The sequence below is a fragment of the Myotis myotis genome, unplaced genomic scaffold (assembly GCF_014108235.1).
Source record: "Myotis myotis isolate mMyoMyo1 unplaced genomic scaffold, mMyoMyo1.p scaffold_m19_p_9, whole genome shotgun sequence".
Taxonomy (NCBI): domain Eukaryota; kingdom Metazoa; phylum Chordata; class Mammalia; order Chiroptera; family Vespertilionidae; genus Myotis; species Myotis myotis.
Window position 1 is genome coordinate 10,355,773 of NW_023416401.1, and position 17,909 is coordinate 10,373,681.

A 17,909-nucleotide genomic window follows, 5' to 3' on the forward strand; every position below is an offset into this window, starting at 1 on the left:
GGGAGTAGAGACTGGCAAAATACGTGTAAGAAGTATTGATAAATAAATATATACATTTGACACTTTGGTACTTGTGGTTTTGCTGTATTGTTGCTGTTGGGTTAGGTAACTCACAATTATTGAGCTACGTGCTGGGCACTTTCCATACATCGCCAAGTAGTCCTTACAACTGTCCTGTGAGATCTGGCATCCTTACCTCCCTTTCAAAGATGAGGAAACAGGTTCAAAGTAGCGTGGCTGGTCATGCCAATAGGAGATGAGAAAGCTGAACCTAAATTATGTGGCCTCAGGGGTGTCCAGTGTTTTTAATAACAGGCCACATGATTGGGAATCCACGCACTAGTGTGCCTGAGTTTGCTAATTGACGGTCATGGTTAAGTTGAGAGGGGGAGCACTTGGAGTTTAAGTCTTGAAAGTGACCCGCCTGCGAGTCCAGAGATGCAGACCTTCCATATTCTTCCTGTTAGTATTTCTCCCTAGTGTTCCGATTTGCTATATAACTTTAGTTGAATTAGCTAGAATTTTTAAAGATTATGTACTCGACTGTGTTCTGCTTTAGTAGCCATTAGTGGCTTATCCAAGTTAGCTGGCCCAGCACTTGGCAGAGGTGGTTAATTTTCGTGGTTGTAATACAAGGTTAGGCTTTATCCAATGCACCACACAGGCATTATTATTACTAACATTCCCCCCTCCCCCCGCTCCCCCGTAAAAATCTCAAGTTGGTTTTAGCCAGTGTCAGACATTAACCATACCCAGGGCACCTTGCTGCTGCTTTAGTAGTTCTGTTAGTGTATGTTTTTGATTCTGTGCTTAATGGCTTCCTGTTTTATGTAAGATACAATTCAGTCTCCTTAACACGACTTTAAGGTTCTTTCCTCTTTTGCTCTGTTTTCCCTTGCCAGTCTTCTCTGCTACCTACACTTCCCAGTTACTTAACTTTGTCATGATGTAAATTGCTATACTCAGCAGAGGCGGCATAGATTACATTGATTACTTGAGATATAACTTAGAAATAATTCAGCTGTATTATTGGGAGTTCTGTTATGAAAGCTCTCATGGAAGCATGCACAGTGTGAGGTTGAGGCTGATGACAGATGTCTTCCTAGGGAGATTTTCTTCATGAAGTCACAAGAACAGACTTAGAACGTAGCCCAGAGATGACAGTGGTGATGTTTAAGAACTTCCCTATGGGTGTGAAAATTTTAATAACCGCTTCCTTGCTGAATTATCTTCAGGGAAGCCCATTGAAGGTTCTTAAAACTATGGAAGAATCCTGAGACTGGTTTCAGATTTGCTTGGTGTGTGTGTGTGTCTGTCTGTCTGACTCTTGGGCATAGGTCTCCTTGTTCATTTGGGTGTCACCAGCAAAGCTGAGGCTCCTGTTCTGAGACTCCCTCTGTTTATGTTGCTGCTGGAATGATAATCGTGGCCCAGCCCTGAGAAGCAGGAGTCTGATGCTCTCACAGAAAAGGATTGCTTCAGAGCCACACCTGGCTATTGGGTCAGTATGGTTGTCTATCTAGATTTAGTTCACTTAGCAGAAGTTTGGTTAAGAGATTACTAGTTTTAAATATTTATCGCTCATCTCCCATATTGACGTTTTTCAGATTGACCCACAGTTGTGGAGTGTGTGTATGGACAGAGTGTTTGAAGCACTCTGTATGGTGCTAATTTATTTAATCTGTATTGGTGTGGATATTTGCTGCCTTTTCGCCCCTTTTTTGTATTATGCTTCTAGTGCCCCAAATCTACCTTCAGAAACAGCATTCGGTTTCCAATTGTCTTGGAAACATTGGCATATTCTGCGGTACCATTTTAGTTTTATTTACTGCAAATGATGATTTGTTAGTTGCCTGCTGCCAGAACATCTGAGCTCATTTGTTTAACTAAAGGAGTGCTGTGCATAGATGCCTAGAACATGCAGCAACAGTGACCAACCACCCCAGTTGCTTGCCACCTCATTTTAGCTCTAAATCAAGCAAATAAGAAAGAAGATTATTCTTAAAATGTTCCAAGAAGTTTAGAAAATTGGAGGATGGAGAGGTGGGAGGAAAGGAATTCTATTATAACAATCAGCATGTTGCTTTTGGCAGGGGTGTGCCTGGCTGATTTCCTTTGCAGAAATAAGTAAGGCTTCAGAGTGCAGAAATTGCAGGGACACTGCAGAAAACTGAGCTCTGTGAATCCCTTATTTGATAGGCAATTACCAAGTGTTTGTCTTCTGGTTGAGCCACTACACCAGGCAAGGTGGGGATGCATGGGTGAATGGGACATTTTCTTGTTCTCATGGAGCTTATAATCTGGGCACTGCAGGTGCTTCTGACCCGAAGTGGTGATTATTGAGGAGGCGGTGGCAGAGGTGCTGTTTCAGATCAGGCCAAGCCTGATGACCTGGTCACAGAATGGCAGGTGCTGGCTGACTTACCACCAGAGGGAGTGCTCCTAGAGCCAAGAGAGAACTCTAAGCCTTTCTAGGTCTCTGCATCCTTGAATGACAAAAACAATCGGACTGCTTCAGAAGATAAAACATTTTACATTCGGAAGCAAATAAGTGTTTAGAAAAATATTTTAATAAATATAAAAAACCTGGGGGCAGACCTTGCCTTGAGGGCTGGAGAGTGTCGAGTGTTTCTTGAGGAACAGGGGGAAATAATTAATTTTGTTTTCTGATAGTGAAGTGTCTGTCATTCATTCACTCAGTGCATTTTTATTAAGCGCCTGCTTTGCACCAAGCTGGGAATGCTGTGATGAGCAAGGAGCCCTCAGTCTAGGGGGGGCCACAGACAGATAATTGGGCAATCTTACTACCATGTGCTCAGTTTTACGATTGGGTGCTTATGGGGAGGAAACCAGACTTCTCACCTTGTGTTAGGTGATCAAAGAAGGTTTCCTGGAAGAAATGTCCAAACATCCGCACTAATACATGTGTAAATAATCCCTTTTTAAGGCTAATATTATCTTAGAAATCAATCAGAACGCTGTATTGGGAACCTTTCTCTTGAGAACAAGTTGAGAAACTGAACTCTGTATTCTAGCCATCTAGTGTATTTCCCCAGGCTTGTATTTGCCCTTCTCCAGTGTTGATTCATCTCCGCTTCCAAGAACATGCCAGGTTGTGACTGCACTGCCTTTGGTACACTATTCCTGTGTCTGGAAAGCCCTCTCCTTTGGTCTGCCCAACTGATTTCTTTTGCTCCTTCAGGACACAGTTTCTTCCTCCAGGAAGCCTTCTTTTATTGCTCCTAGGGCAGGTTGGGTGCACTTCCTATGAGCTTAGGCAAAGGGCTGGTCTTGATTTTCATACTTCCCAGTAGTCTCTGCTGCTTCATTCCTCCATGTAGCCTGGAGAGAGAGGTAGCATCATTCATAGAGCCCAGCATGTCCTGGGCATCTAGGTAATGTTTGTTGAATGAACAAATTCAGAAGTTTTTGAAGTTTATAACCACGTGTATATAATTGAAGCTATTGGTTCTAGCGAGCGTTGAGAGTGTTATTGACTGAAGAAGGTAGAAGCACCAGTGAAACAGATTTAATGCATGTGGTCTGGTTATTACCCTCATAAAGCTCTTTACAATCTTTTGCATTTTATACCTCTTTACTTTTTTTTCCCTGAGTAACCAATAAACTGAGTAATTCATAGTTTCCACTTCTTGGCAGCTACTAAATGTATTATTAAATCTTACCACAGTGATTTATTAATTAGAACTTTTTGGTTATTAACAAAAATCAATTTGATTTAGCATGTACCGGAAAGAGGGGATTATGTGATGAAGAGACAGGGGTGGGGTCTAATAGAATCGAAGATCATAAACGCAGTCAGGCTTTGGGAAGAACTGGTCCCAAGAATCAGAAGGCCGGCAGGAATCCTGAGAGGCCTCTCTGTTTATTGCTCCTTTTGTCCACGAAGCTCTCTTATTCCTTTTCTTACTAACCAGCTTTCTCTGCCTCTCAGTGGAGGATGGCTTCCCATAACCCTCAGCTTTGCCTCCCAAGTTCCAGCCATCAGAAATCCTGTCTTTCCATCTCAATTCCAAATTCCTCAAGACTCTGGTGTGGCTTACATTAGACATCTATCCCTGACCAGTCACCTGTGGCCAGGGAGTGGGGTCATGCTGAGCAAGCCTGCCTGCCCCTGCTCCGCTCCCCCTGAGGGGGAGATGGGAAGGTAGGAGAAAGGGATGGGAGACAGCAGACCCACAGACGTTGTGAGGCATGCAGACACTCTAAAAATATCTAGTACCTGTAAGCACTTTACTGTAGGTTATTTCTAGATTATTTTTGTTAAAATTTTTTTAAATCTTAGATTAAGCTTAAAGGTTTAATTTTGAAAAGATATTTGTATTTTTTCAATATGAGTATAATTTGAGATTCTTAGGGAATAGCATAGCCACTGAAGCAGTCAGTGGCCTTAGCTTTGTATGGCCATGCATAATGCTTATTATATATGACTAGAGGCCCGGGGCACAAAAATTTGTGCACTCGGGGGAAGGGGGGGGTCCCTCAGACCGGCCTGTGCCCTCTTGCAGTCTGGGACCCTCGGGAGATAACGACCTGCTGGCTTAGGCCTGCTCCCGGGTGGCAGAGGGCAGGCCCAATCCCTAGGTGCAGCCCCTGGTCCGGCTCAGAGCAGGGCCGATTGGGGACTTGGGGCGCCTTTCCCTGTCATGCACAGAGCAGGGCAGATTGGGAGGTTGCGATGCCACCCTCAGTCACGCTCAGGGTAGGGCCGATTGGGGGGTTGGGGCACCGCCCCGTCACACTCAATGCAGGGTCGATGGGGAGGTTGCGGCGCCACCCCGTCATGCACAGAGCAGGGCCCATCAGGGGGGTTGGGGCTCCATACCCTGTCATGCACAGAGCAGGGTCAATCAGGGGGTTGAGGAGCTCCCCCCTGTCACTCACAGAGTAGGGCCAATAGGGGAGTTGGGGCACCGCCCCCTGTCACACTCAGGGCAGGGCAGATCAGGGGGTTGGGGCATCGCCCTCTATCACCCACAGAGCAGGGCCGATCAGGGGGTTGGGGGGCTGCCACTGTCCCACTCAGGGCAGGGCAGATGGGGAGGTTATGGCTCTACCCCGTCACACACAGAGCAGGGCCCGTGGGGGGAGGAGGGGCGGGTTGGGGCCCCGCCCCCTGTCACACACAGAGCTGCAGGGCGATCAGGGGGTTTGGGCGCTGCCCCCTGTCACGCTGATCGCGGTGCCGGGAGGCCTCGCGGCTCCGCTGATCCTGGTGCTGGGAGGCATATTACCCTTTTACTATATAGAATAGAGGCCTGGTGCATGGGTGGGGCTGGCTGGTTTGCCCTGAAGGGTGTCCTGGATCAGGGTGGGGGTCCCCACTGGGCTGCCTGGCCAGTCTGGGTGAGGGGATGATGGCTGTTTGCAGCTGGTCACACACCCTTCAGGGTGGGGGTCCCCACTGGGGTCCTGGCCAGTCTGGCTGAGGGGCTGAGGGCTTTTTTCAGGCTGGGACTGAAGCTACCAACTGCTCCGTTTTTTCTTTTTTTTATTCTGGGCCAGCTTTAGCTCTGAGGCCTCGGCTGCTGAAAACAGGTTTCTGGCCTTTGTTTACCGTCTGTATTTTATACAATGTTGCGGTCCGGCTGGCTGAAGCCCCGCTGAGTACAACAGGTTTCTGGGGGTTTTTTTAGCTTCTTTATTCGCAACATAGTTACTGAGAGTTGCAGCTGAGAGGCCGGCAAGTCAGGCGGGGAACGTTGGAGTCCTCTGTCACTGAAGCAAGCAAGCCTCATGTTAGTTTCAAGCTGCCTGGCTGCCGGCCGCCATCTTGGCTGCCAGTTAATTTGCATATCTCGGCCCTACTCTGTGAGTGACGGGGATTAGCCAATGGGAAGGGTATCGGAGTGACACTAATTACCATGTTTCTCTTTTATTAGTGTAGATACTGTCTTAGTTTGTGAGAGAGGGGTTTTAGAACATCACCAGTACGAATATGCCTTGAGATCAAGGAAGGTGACGGCCCCTCCCACCAGGGACACTTGGGAGAGTCTGTCCAAACTGAGAGTGATTCGGAGTGCCAAGAGGCCTGCTGAAAAGACAAAGCAGGAGAATGAAGACGTGAGCGTCAAGAAAATAAGGGCCCGAAGTCACCGGGGCTGTGACAATGTTTAGCTCAGGTGTTCAAGGGGGGAAAGTAGGAAATGTAGTTTAGTGATAAGTTCTAGAACAATGTTTGCTGTAAATTTAAATGTGGATTCTGTAAATAATGCTCTCCGGGTGCTTAAGGGAAGAAAGCTTTTAAAAAATTTCTGATTCTCAATAGTTTATTCAAAAACCCTGCATGGAGTTATGAAGGGGGCACTCCTGGGTCCCCAGAAATAACAATTTAAGACAGGTGGGGGGTGGGAGGGAAGTTTGAGCCTAGCTGTGCCCTTCAACTTTGCCAAATGCAGCCTTGAAGTCGACCTCTCCCAGTCAGCTGTTCCCGGGTCCTAGCCCTTGCATTTTAAATGCTTCTGTGTTTGTCGGTGTCCCTACCAGGACCGCTAAGTCAGGGGCTTCTGTCCTTGTGGCGTTCCCCCACCCCCCAGGGCAGGCCCTCAGGAAGTGATAGGAAGGGATAAGTGCTTATCGGTATGTCTTCACTGTGAGGAGGCCTGTGGTCCGTTCCCTGGGGTTGGTTGTCTGCACAGGACTGGCTCGTCCGGGACTCTTGTCACTCAGGGAATGAACGCGACCCGGAGGATGGCCTCTGACCCCATCTTCAGGGCACAGGAGTCAGACAGACATCTCGGGGCTGACTGGTGGCATGCCTTTTTCACTTGATATTTGCCTAACCTAGGACTGCGCTCATCTGAGAAGGACCCCATCCACCCTCCCATCGGCTAGGGGCTGACACCTTCTTAGCTCCTTGTGTCAGACTCCCAGATAAAAAAGGTTAATGTCTCTGAGCTTCTGCTGGCCCTGGTCCTGCCTGTGCTTTTTTCCGGCTGCGCTTGTCAGCCTACTGAGTGCCCAGCACCCACCAGGGACAGAAAGCAGCTTGAGCCATCCTAACGCAAGGCCATTTCAGATGGCAGCAGGCACCAGGGCCCTTCGCCAAGGGCCCACGTTTTCATTGCGAGCCGGTACTGCCCAGTCGCGTGTTAAGCCCAGACTTCCTTCTGTTTCAGGCCTAGATGTGCATCTAACTGTTGGCATCTCTGTTTTTATGTGCCACTGTGTCCTCCTGTCCCTCTGTGTCCCCTAGTCAGGAAATAGCACATCTTTCGTCCAGTCACCTGTCTGGACTCCTCCCCAATCACCGGCCTTGTCAGGCTGAGGTGAGGATGGAAGACACGGAGGTGGCTGTCCCGAGTATGAGTGTAAGGGCCGTGACCTTGTCTGTCCCCTCCTGTCTGTCCCCTCCTGTCCTCTGTGTCTGGCGTGGAACTAGGTTCATATAGAAATAAACCTTTGTTAACAAACAAACAAAGAAATATGTAACACATTCATGTAGTTGAAAGTTTGGTATTAGCCACATGAAAAAAGTATAATAAAACAGGTGAAATTAATTTTAATATTTCATTTAACCCAATATATCCCTAATGTTATAATTTCATGAACATAAGGATTTATAATGAAGTATGTTTTATTCTTTTTAATCTTTGAAATCTGGTGTGTACTTTGTATTTCAGCATATCTCAATTAGAACTGGCCACAGTTCACACTACATGTGGCCAGCAGGAAGCATCCTGGACAGCATAGTTCCAGAGATGGCTAAAGCAATTAGTGTTCTTCCACAGGTTCTCTAAAATGTTCTTGTGTCAGATGCTCTAAATGCTTATGGATTCTTCCTTTTTAAAAGTATGCCTCCTCAGTGATAGTATTTTTCTCTTCTTTATTTTTATTTTTATTTATTTATTTATTTTTTTAAATATATTTTATTGATTTTTTACAGAGAGGAAGGGAGAGAGATAGAGAGTTAGAAACATCGATGAGAGAGAAACATCGATCAGCTGCCTCCTGCACATCTCCTACTGGGGATGTGCCCGCAACCCAGGTACATGCCCTTGACCGGAATCGAACCTGGGACCTTTCAGTCCGCAAGCCGACGCTCTATCCACTGAGCCAAACCGGTTTCGGCTTTTCTTTATTTTTATATATTCTCTAGGAGGTGGGGATTTTTCAGGGAGCCATGGAAGAGTTGCCTATTTGGAGGATTTGTTGTGCCATGTGTATTAGCAGAAAAGAACAGGAAACTTTTAAACCAGCCCCCAGACTCTAAAGCTAGTTCCTGTTCTTCCTGTAGCTCCGATTCCTGGAATATTAAACTCCTTGGAAGCCTCAATTTGCTTATCTGTATTCCTTCCTTCCCTTGATTTCATACCTATTAGGAAGGATGGGTAGTAGGGACTCCAGGGAGGAGAGGAGAGGAAGGAAGGAAGGCAGCTCTTCTGTGGCTACTTTAAAAATTCCCATCTTGCCCTTGATTTCATACCTATTAGGAAGGATGGGTAGTAGGGACTCCAGGGAGGAGAGGAGAGGAAGGAAGGAAGGCAGCTCTTCTGTGGCTACTTTAAAAATTCCCATCTTGCCCTGGCCAGTTTGACTCAGTGGATAGAGCGTCGGCCTGCAGACCAAAGGGTCCTGTTTGGGGCTCGTTCAGGAGGCAACCATTCGATATGTTTCTCTCACATTGATGTTTCTGTCTTTCCCTCTCTCTTCCACTCTCCCTGAAAATCAATTGAAAAATATCCTCAGGTGAGGATTAACAAATAAACAAACAACAACAAAAAATTCCCATTTCCTGAAAATAATAGTATTTTTCTAAATAAGTGTATCCCATGTACTCCCCTTACAGATGGGCAGAGTGGGCCCCTGCCTTTTGCTCTATACTTTGGTGTGCCTTTATCAAATTTTTCCAAGCCTCCAATCCTACCATTCCTCCCTGCCTCAGTGCTTGAAAGGCAGGGTGCCCTGAGCTCTTACCTTTTAGGAATGTCATATGAAGAATTATAGTAAATTTCCTAATTATATTGAAAATAGAAGCTTCATTTTATTGTGCTGATTTTATTGTTCACTACTATCTATATATATAAAACCCTAAGCAACTGGTTGACCAGTCGCTGTGACATGCACTGACCACTTGGGGGCGGACACTCAACGCATGAGCTGACCGATGGGTGCCAGACCCCGGGCTCACAGCTGGCGAGCACAGCTGCGTCAGTGCGAGCCTCTCCTGCCTCCTCTGCAGCGCTACCTGGGCAGCGGGACCTGGATGAGCAGGCTCCTCCCTGGCCGCCTGCTGTCTCTTGCACTACTACATCCCCCGAGGGGTCCTGGATTGTGAGAGGGCACAGGCCAGGCTGAGGGACCCCACCGGGCCTCTAGTATATCATATTTTCCTTCTAAATTATTTTTCTCTTCTTTCATATATTTCTTTAACTAGTGTGTACATATTTAGGGTTATAATTATTAATTATCTTTCTTCTTCTATCTTTCCAGTACTGATTTGAAGCTCTTGGAGGAGGCAACTATTTCAGTCTGCAGGTCTTTAGGTAAGGTGGAGAAATGAGCATGTATGTGTATGTATGTGCATATATATGTATATGTATGTGTGTGTGGGTACTTGAAATTTTCTATTATAAATTTTGATAGTGTAATATGAATTGAATTAATGATGTTTTCTTGATGATGATGATAATAATAATAATAATTCTATTCATGGTGCTCATGGATGCTACTAGAATGTGCCATTCAGTCATTAGCAGTAAATCACATGCTTGGTTAATTTGCAGTGGTGGTAATAGACTCTGCTAAGCACGTGTTTTATTGCTAATGACTGGATGGGACTTGAAAGGTATCATTCTATTCTCTTTCTGCTTGTCTCATTTTTGTTGTGATAAAAGTTGTCAATGTCATTGTTTTTCCTTTGAAAATAATGGAATTTTTTTCTTGGAATGTTCAAGTTTTTCTCCTTGTCCTTTGGTTTTTAGCATTTTAGAATGATGTGCTGAGGAGTGGTTTTCTTTTTTTGCTGCTTGAGGTTTGTAGAGCTTCTTAAATCTGTTGGTCGATATCTTTCATCAGTTTTGGAAAATTCTCAACCATTATTGGTTTATTCACTGTTTCTATCCTATTCTGTTTCTCCTCTCCTCTGGGACTTCTGTTATACCCTTTTAACATTTTCAGTATGTCTCATATGTCTGCTAAGGCTTTTTTTTTTTTTTTTGGTATAGATTAATGTTTTTCCATCATTTTTGGCAGGTTTGTTGCCATTATTTTTGTTGGGCTTTTTATGTTCATTTTTCCCTCTCTCTGACCTTTAAGAGTATATTTTCTTTTAACCTGTCTTTTGTTTACTAATCTTGTCTTCTATTGTATGTCATCTGCTATTAAATCTATCTACTGAGATGTTTAAAATAAAAATTTAATTTTAGAATAGCTTTAGATTTACAGAAAAGTTACAGAGCTATAGAGTTCCCATATAACTCTCATCAGTTTCCCTTATTGTTAACATCTTATCACAATCAGAAAATCACCACTGATACAGTGCTATTAACTAACTCAATACTTTATTCAGATTTCACTATTTTTCTCTTACTGTCCTTTTTCTTTTCCAGGATCTCATTCAGGATACCACAGTACATTTAGTCATCATGTCTCCTTAGCCTTCTCTGGTCTGCAGTGGTTTTTTGGATTTTTCTTACTTAGAGTTTTGAGGAGTACTAGTAGGGTACTTTTCCGAATGCCCCTCGAGTTGAGTTTGTTTGATGTTTTTCTCGTGTTTACACTGGGGTGATGGGTCTGTAGGAGGAAGACCACAGAGGTGAAGTGTGTTCTTAACACATCGTATTAGGAGTAAGTGCTATCACATGAGCTTATCTCTGATGATAGTGACCTTGATTACTTGGCCAGGGTTGTGTTTGTCATTACTTCACTGTAAAGTAGTGGTTCTCAACCTTGGCTGCACATTAGAATCACCTGGGAATCTTTTTAAAATCCTGGTTTCTGGGGCCTCATCATTAGTAACAAAGAAACAGAATTTCCGGAGGATGAGGCCCAGAAATCAGGATTTTAAAAAGATTCCCAGGTGATTCTAATGTGCAGCCAAGGTTGAGAACCACTGTGCTAGGAGACGCTTTGAGAACCAGGTCAGTTGTTTTATGTGAGTAGCTGGGGGAGGGCGTGTGTTTTTCTTATGAAGAGGAAGGAGTTAGCTGTCCCCCTCTTCTCCTCTTTACTCCAGTCCTTTGGTATGTAAATAAAAGCTCTTCAGGAGCCAGATAAACTCTCTCCCTGCCTTGGCTTTTTAGACCTAGCGGTGTTTCCAAGTTCTGGGACCTCATGTCTCTTTGAAAAGTGGATACTTAGGAAGATGATACTGGAGTCTCTCCTACTCCTTTGGAGCCAGCTTAGGCGCTTATCTTGTGATGTAACTGCTTGGCTTTCTGTGAGATAAGGAAGTTTTAAACACATGGCTACAGTTCTAATCCTGATGGTATGTGAAATGATTCTGGGAGAAGTAAAAGCAGACATTCTCTCACTTCATAGCATGTATGTTTTGCTGACCCAGGAGACGAAGGCTTTTTTACAGGAACACTGAGAAATACAGGGAGGTTTTATTTCCCACAACTTTTTCAGATATTTTCTTCTCTCCTTCCATTCCTTCTGGGTCTCCTATTACTATATCTGAGTTTTCCTTAGTTCTAGGGTATTGCTGTTAGTCAGGGATGTCAATGGAAAGTCCTAGGCCAGGGGTGGGCAACCTTTTTGTGAGTTCGTGCCAAAACCAGCAAAATCTCTGACTCAAAATTCTTCTGCGTGCCAACCCTAATTTTTTGAGAACATGTTACACCTACTTGATATCTCTTAAGGTGTACGTATGTGAAGAACCTTAAAGAAAAAATTCATTCGAGCGACAAAAACACAGTATAGGATGATGAAAAATACATTTATTTTTTAGTGTATACATGTACACTGATCGTCCGACGGAAACCTTTATGACTCCGTTTGATATTATCAGTGGGACTTTTGCTGCTGCATCACTGATGACAGAGATTTTACATCAGGTTTATATTTCGTGACCTTCAGAGATATGCACAAGCTACTACTTTCATCCGTCAGGCTACTCCTATTATGAGACTTAACAAAATTCATCACTGAGAACAAAGATTCACAAGCGTATGTGGATGAAACCAAAACACTGGTCGGATCTAGGAAGGCAGGGAGAGTTAAGGCAGAGGCATAGAAATTGCTCTTCCCCTCTCTTGTCAATCCATGTCTATGGTCTTTAAGATAACTTGTTATGTAAAATTATTTATCTAAGATGGACCTACACTGAATTTATCTGAAAAATAAAAAAGTCGATATTAAGAAAAAAATTGTAAATGGAAGATTATAAGAGGGTTTTGCGTGCCAGCAAAAGTTACTGGCGTGCCATGTTTGGCACGCGTACCAGGGGTTGCCCACCCCTGTCCTAGGCAGTAACCAAGTTCCTCTGATTGGGCAGGAGTTAACTTTAAATTCTGCCTCCTCAGCACCAGGCAGCTGCTGATGTGTTTATGTTGTTTCAGCTCTCATTTGCCTGTTTCCAATGGGTTCCTTGGATTCTTTTTCCTTTGGAGTGCAGGAGTAGGTCAAGCATGACAGACAACTTCCTTGTACACAAACTTCTTTACTGTCATGTCCCTCAAAACTCTGTAGGAGTTCATCTGTTCTTTTGTGGCATCTAGTATTCACCTGAGAGGAAGTCTGAGACCTAAATTTCTTTTTGTTCCTTTGTTCATAAGACTTTCCCCCTATAACCATTATGATTAAATGTTCCTCATTATACTTTTTTCTTTATGATTTTCCCTGTAATTTGATGAGGTCTTTTTATTGGTTTATTAACAAGCATTTTTGTGAGCTTTTTCAATTCTGAAGTTTTCTGTAGTGACGGCTTTGATTTTACTTGTTTTAGTTTCTCCTCCTCCAACTTGGCATTGTCACCTGTGAGGTTCAGGTTGGATCTCTGTTCTTTGCCTTCTGCATCATCTTTTTCTTCATCTCTGTTCTTTTCTTGTAATTCCTCTTTTATATCTTTGGTTCAATGTTTATACATTACAGTTCTTGTCTTTTAAGATTCTAATGTATCTTTTAGTTGTTGTTGCATTTTTAATCAATCTAGTTTTCCTAATATGTCAGTGCGCTCTTTTCATTATACTAATTTTTCCCAGGTGCTTTCTGTTCCTTTTAAAAATAGATGGTTCATTTTCCTATTTTCCACTAATGATGGTTGTGTACCAAAGTTCTTTTTGCCAGTTCTGATTCAGCTCTTCTGCTGAGGTTTCAGCATATCCTGTTCCTTATTTTGTTGTTACTATTGTTTTCTTCATAGTCATAAAACCAGCAAATATTTATTGAGCACCTATAATATTATAGCTGGGTGACTGACTGCAATAAAGACCCACCCAGGTCCCTGACCTCATGAATCTGTCTTAACGGGGAAGCCAGACCATAAATAAATAAATACATATATTTTATATAATGATGACTCTTCAGAAAAATAAAGCAGGGAGAAGGCAGAGAGTGAGAAGGGATGGCGCTTGCTGCCAGAGCGTATGTTTATTAACCCTGTTCCTGTGTGGCTTCTCGAGGTGCTTGCTGAATCTGTTGTTTTACCTTGAAGGTAGGCTGGTGCTGTGTTCTAGCCTGACTTCTAGAACATGTTGTACATGTTTGATTGGTTTAACTGAGACTTTCCGTTGTCTCCACTCCTTGGTTTTGGAGTGTGAGCAAATCCTAAAATCCTCAAATCGAACAGCTGGATCAACATTTTTTTCCTACCTCTTCCCTCCAACATAGTTGTTTTGTGTTTGGCTTGTTTCCTGTTATTTTCTGGGAGTTGTAATCTCTGAATCTGTATAGAAAGTTATCATGTTGAAGGAGTCACATAAATTTTCTGATTGGGGTAGACAGTAAGAAGGAGACTTGTTCCACAAAGGTACTTTCAGGCAGTTAGGCTTGCTAATGATTACCAAATACATTTGAAGTCTGGTTTATATAATTTGTAGTTAGTGGAATTATTTCCTGTTTTTTGGAAGAAGAAATGTATCCTGATTCAGCATTTTTGTGAGCTTGTATTATTTGTTCTCATGGGTATTTTATTTTTTATTATTTTACACTCATCCAAAGGTGGAGAGAATAATATAATGAACTCCCATATACTCATCTTCCAGTTTCAATCATTTTCATGGCCAATCATGTTTCATTTGTACCTCACTCATTTATTGAAGTATGACGTATGTACAGAAAAGTGCACAGACAACAAACATATCCTCGTGTAATTAATTTGACAAATCTCAGACATCATATCATTCATCTATCTTCACATATTAATTTGATACAAACCTCAGACATCATATCATTTCATCCAGAAATATTTTAGTATGTATCTCATAATAAGGATTTTTTTAAAAGAAAATAAATACCATAATTTTATTAAAAAACAATTTTTTAAAAAATATATGTTATTGATTTTTTACAGAGAGGAAGGGAGAAGGATAGAGAGTTAGAAACATCGATGAGAGAGAAACATCGATCAGCTGCCTCCTGCACACTCCCTACTGGGTATGTGCCCGCAACCAAGGTACATGCTCTTGACCAGAATTGAACCTGGGACCCTTGAGTCCGTAGGCCGACGCTCTATCCACTGAGTCAAACCAGTCAGGGCTAAAAAACAATTTTTAACATCATAAAATATTCATTGAGTGTTCAAATTTCTAATTGTCTGTTTGAATCTGGAGCAATATAAAGTCCTCACATTATTATTGGTTGATATATTTTTATGATTCTTCTCATAAGTAGTTTCTTCCTGCATTTGTCTCCTTTTTCCTCTCTCAATTTATTAAAGAAAGTGGGTGGGGATGTGAAGTACAGCATAGGGAATATAGTCAATAATATTGTAATAACTATAAGCTTGGGTGAGTGACTTGTGTCAGCTACTAAATTTATTGGTGGGACCATCTTGTAAGTTATATAAATGTCTAACCACTATACTCTACACCTGAAACTAATATAATATTGAATGTGAACTGTAATCCTATATAATAAAGGCCTAATATGCAAATAGACCAAACAGCAGGACAGCTGGCAGAATGACTGGTTGCTATAACGTGCACTTACCACTAGGGGCAGATGCTCAATGCAGGAGCTGCCCCCTGGTGGTCAGTGTGCTCCCACAAGGGGAGCGCCACTCAGCCAGAAGCCAGGTTCATGGCTGGCGAGCTTAGCCAGAAGCCAGGTTCATTAGCAAGCCTCGCCCACCTCTGTGGCAGCCCTAAGAAGCAGCAAGCCGAGCAGTGAGCAGGTGGGCGGTAAGGAGCAAGGGGTCCCGGACTGCGAGAGGGATGTCTGCCTGCCAGCTTAGGCCAGCTTCCCATGGGGAGTGGGCCTAAGCCCGCAGGTGGACACCCACTGAGGGGTCCCAGACTGCAAGAGGGCGCAGGCCAGGCTGAGGGACACCCCCCTCCCCCCCCCCCCCTCAGTGCACGAAATTCGTGCACCGGGCCTCCAGTTAAAAAAATAAAAAGTAATTTTAAAAAAGAAAGTGGGTCGTAGACTTTCCTACAATGTAGATTTTGTTGGTTGAAATGTTAATATGTTTCTGTCCTCTGTGTTTCCTCTATTTTGGTTATTGGGTCTTGTGGCTCATGGGTATTTTAGTGAGATATTGGGAAAGGTTATTTCAGGGCCTGGAAGGAAGTTCAACCTCTCACTCCAGGTGGAAATCCTCTTTATTATACCCTTATGTGAGTGTTACCCAGACTTTGGTTGAACTCCTGTAGCGATGGAGAATTCCCTTCTTTATACAAAAGGTCAAGTTAGTTAATATATTTTTACAAGTTTAAGCTCCAGAGTCAGATGAGTTAGTGTGCTTAAGTCCTATGATCCTAGTTTCACAGGTGAGGAAACTGAGGCGTGGGAGGTTAAGTAAGTTGCCAAGTGTCACACAGCTAATCGGGGGGGAGCTGGGGTTTGAACCTGGTCAGATCTGTAGTCTAGTTCCATTATGCTTTTCTGCCTTCCTGTCAGATACCCCTATTCCTACCCTGGTTCCTGAAGCTCATTCAACTTTAACATAGCGTTTGATTTTTACCAACTAGGTTTGATCCTGTTAAAGTCCATTGAGGTATTTTGGAATATTACACCTGTTGTTGAAACATCACTGAGTGTACTTACTTTTATTAATTTATTGCCCCGTTTGCATCTTGCCCAGAAGAGTACTGTGGAAACTTAACCATCTTAGAATGTCAGCTTTATTAAGGCAAGGAGCCCAACCAGCATGGCGCAGTGGTTGAGCGTCGCCCTAGGAACCAGGAAGTCACTGTTTGATTTCCGGTCAGGGCACATAGAGGTCATGGTTTGATTCCTGGTTAGGGCACATGCCCGGGTTGCAGGCTCGATCCCCAGTGTGGGGCATGCAGGAGGCAACCAATCAATGATTCTCTCTCATCATTGATGTTTCTATCTCTCTCTCCGTCTTCCTTCCTCTCTGAAATCAATAAAATAAAAAAATACAGGGAATTCTGTTTATAAGTATTTTCTTATACCTGAAACAGTGCTGAGTACATATAAGGAGCTCAATAAATACATGCCAAATGATTGAAAAAGGTACACAGTTTTCATTACATCAGTCTAGTAGTTTGGTTGTTCTTTCCAATAGACAGGTTTGCTTTTTAATAGCTGGCTATTTATAAATTAAAACAATTATAAAGTAATTCAGTAATAAAGGGGCTGTTGAATAAACAAGATTGTAAAGTTGGGATTCTGAATTATATCAGCTTCAACTTTTGTTTCAGTATTTTGTTTTGGTTTACAATAGCTAGATAATATTAATTTACACAAAGGTGCACTTGCAAACAGTAACTTTTTTTTAAAAAAAGAACAAAACACAGTTTACCCTGAAATCTTATGATATTCTTTCATTAAACGAAACCTAACAATTGAAGATAGTTAATTTGTGTTTCAAAGAGAAACTGTAACAATATCTAATGCGTAATATCTAATCATGCACCTATTCTTGATTATGAAAGCTGGGCCAAACCTGCCCTAATTTACAGCACACAGAGTGGGGGTTCTCCAACCAGCAGCAGGAAGGCTGTTAGTGATGCAGAGTCTCAGGTCACACTTGATATGGGCAGAGTCAGAATTTAAACTTTAAATGTGATTTAAATGTACATTAACCTTTGAAAAGCACTGTCAACTTTAAATCTCAGGGTGGACCTGAGGTTCTGTACTTCCAACAGCTCCCAGACAATCCTGTTGCCACTGGTCCGTGAGCCACATGTGGAACAGCAAGGTCCTGCAACTTCTGTCCTAATGAGAAAGTCGCACAGTTACATGCATTGACTCTCAGGCTGTGGCAAGACCATATACCTGGTAGGCAGACCGAGTTAACTTGCCAGTTATGGGTACAGAGCAGGTAGGCTGGAATGGTGTGCTTATTTCCATGTACATTTTAAAAAGTATGTATGTGCAGACCTGGATAAAAAATTCTGGAGAACTACATCTTTTTATATCTTTGACACAGAAGTTTAGATATTATGCATAGAAATGGCAGCAAATGCATAATTCTCAGATCTGCATAAAAATGAATTCTCCTGGCAGCACAAGCCAATGTGTGTGTTTGCATTTCTGGTTTTCAAAATAGTTAAAAATGTATTTCAAAAGTGAAAAAAATACCCCAGAACTCTGGAATCTCACAGTTTGAAAACTATTGGTAAAGGGAAAAGACTGGGCATTTGTCACTAACATATTGTTGACTTTGGGCCCAACATATAGCCTTTCTGGATTTCTTTTTCTTCCATCAGTAAAAGTAAAGGTTCTGACTAAATAGTCTCTCCCTTAAGATGAATTCTTTAAAAAAAAACATTTTTATTGATTTCAGAAAGGAAGAGCGAGGGAGAGATAGATAGAAACAT

The 17,909-nt window shown here is 42.8% G+C and overlaps 1 protein-coding gene across 14 annotated transcripts in view; it reads left to right on the forward strand.

Moving 5' to 3' along the window:
* Positions 1-17,909, forward strand: part of DYM (dymeclin) — a 248,237-nt gene that overhangs the window by 30,222 nt on the left and 200,106 nt on the right. For 12 of the 14 annotated variants that reach the window (XM_036322093.1, XM_036322091.1, XM_036322089.1 and 9 more), the window contains one exon: positions 9,451-9,503. The exons of 1 other annotated variant lie outside the window; for it this stretch is intronic. In XM_036322093.1, coding sequence (XP_036177986.1) covers positions 9,451-9,503 — 53 coding nt within the window. Of the gene's footprint in view, positions 1-9,450; positions 9,504-9,941; positions 9,992-17,909 lie in introns of all 14 variants that reach the window. One more of the 14 variants, XM_036322096.1, reaches the window with a different exon arrangement.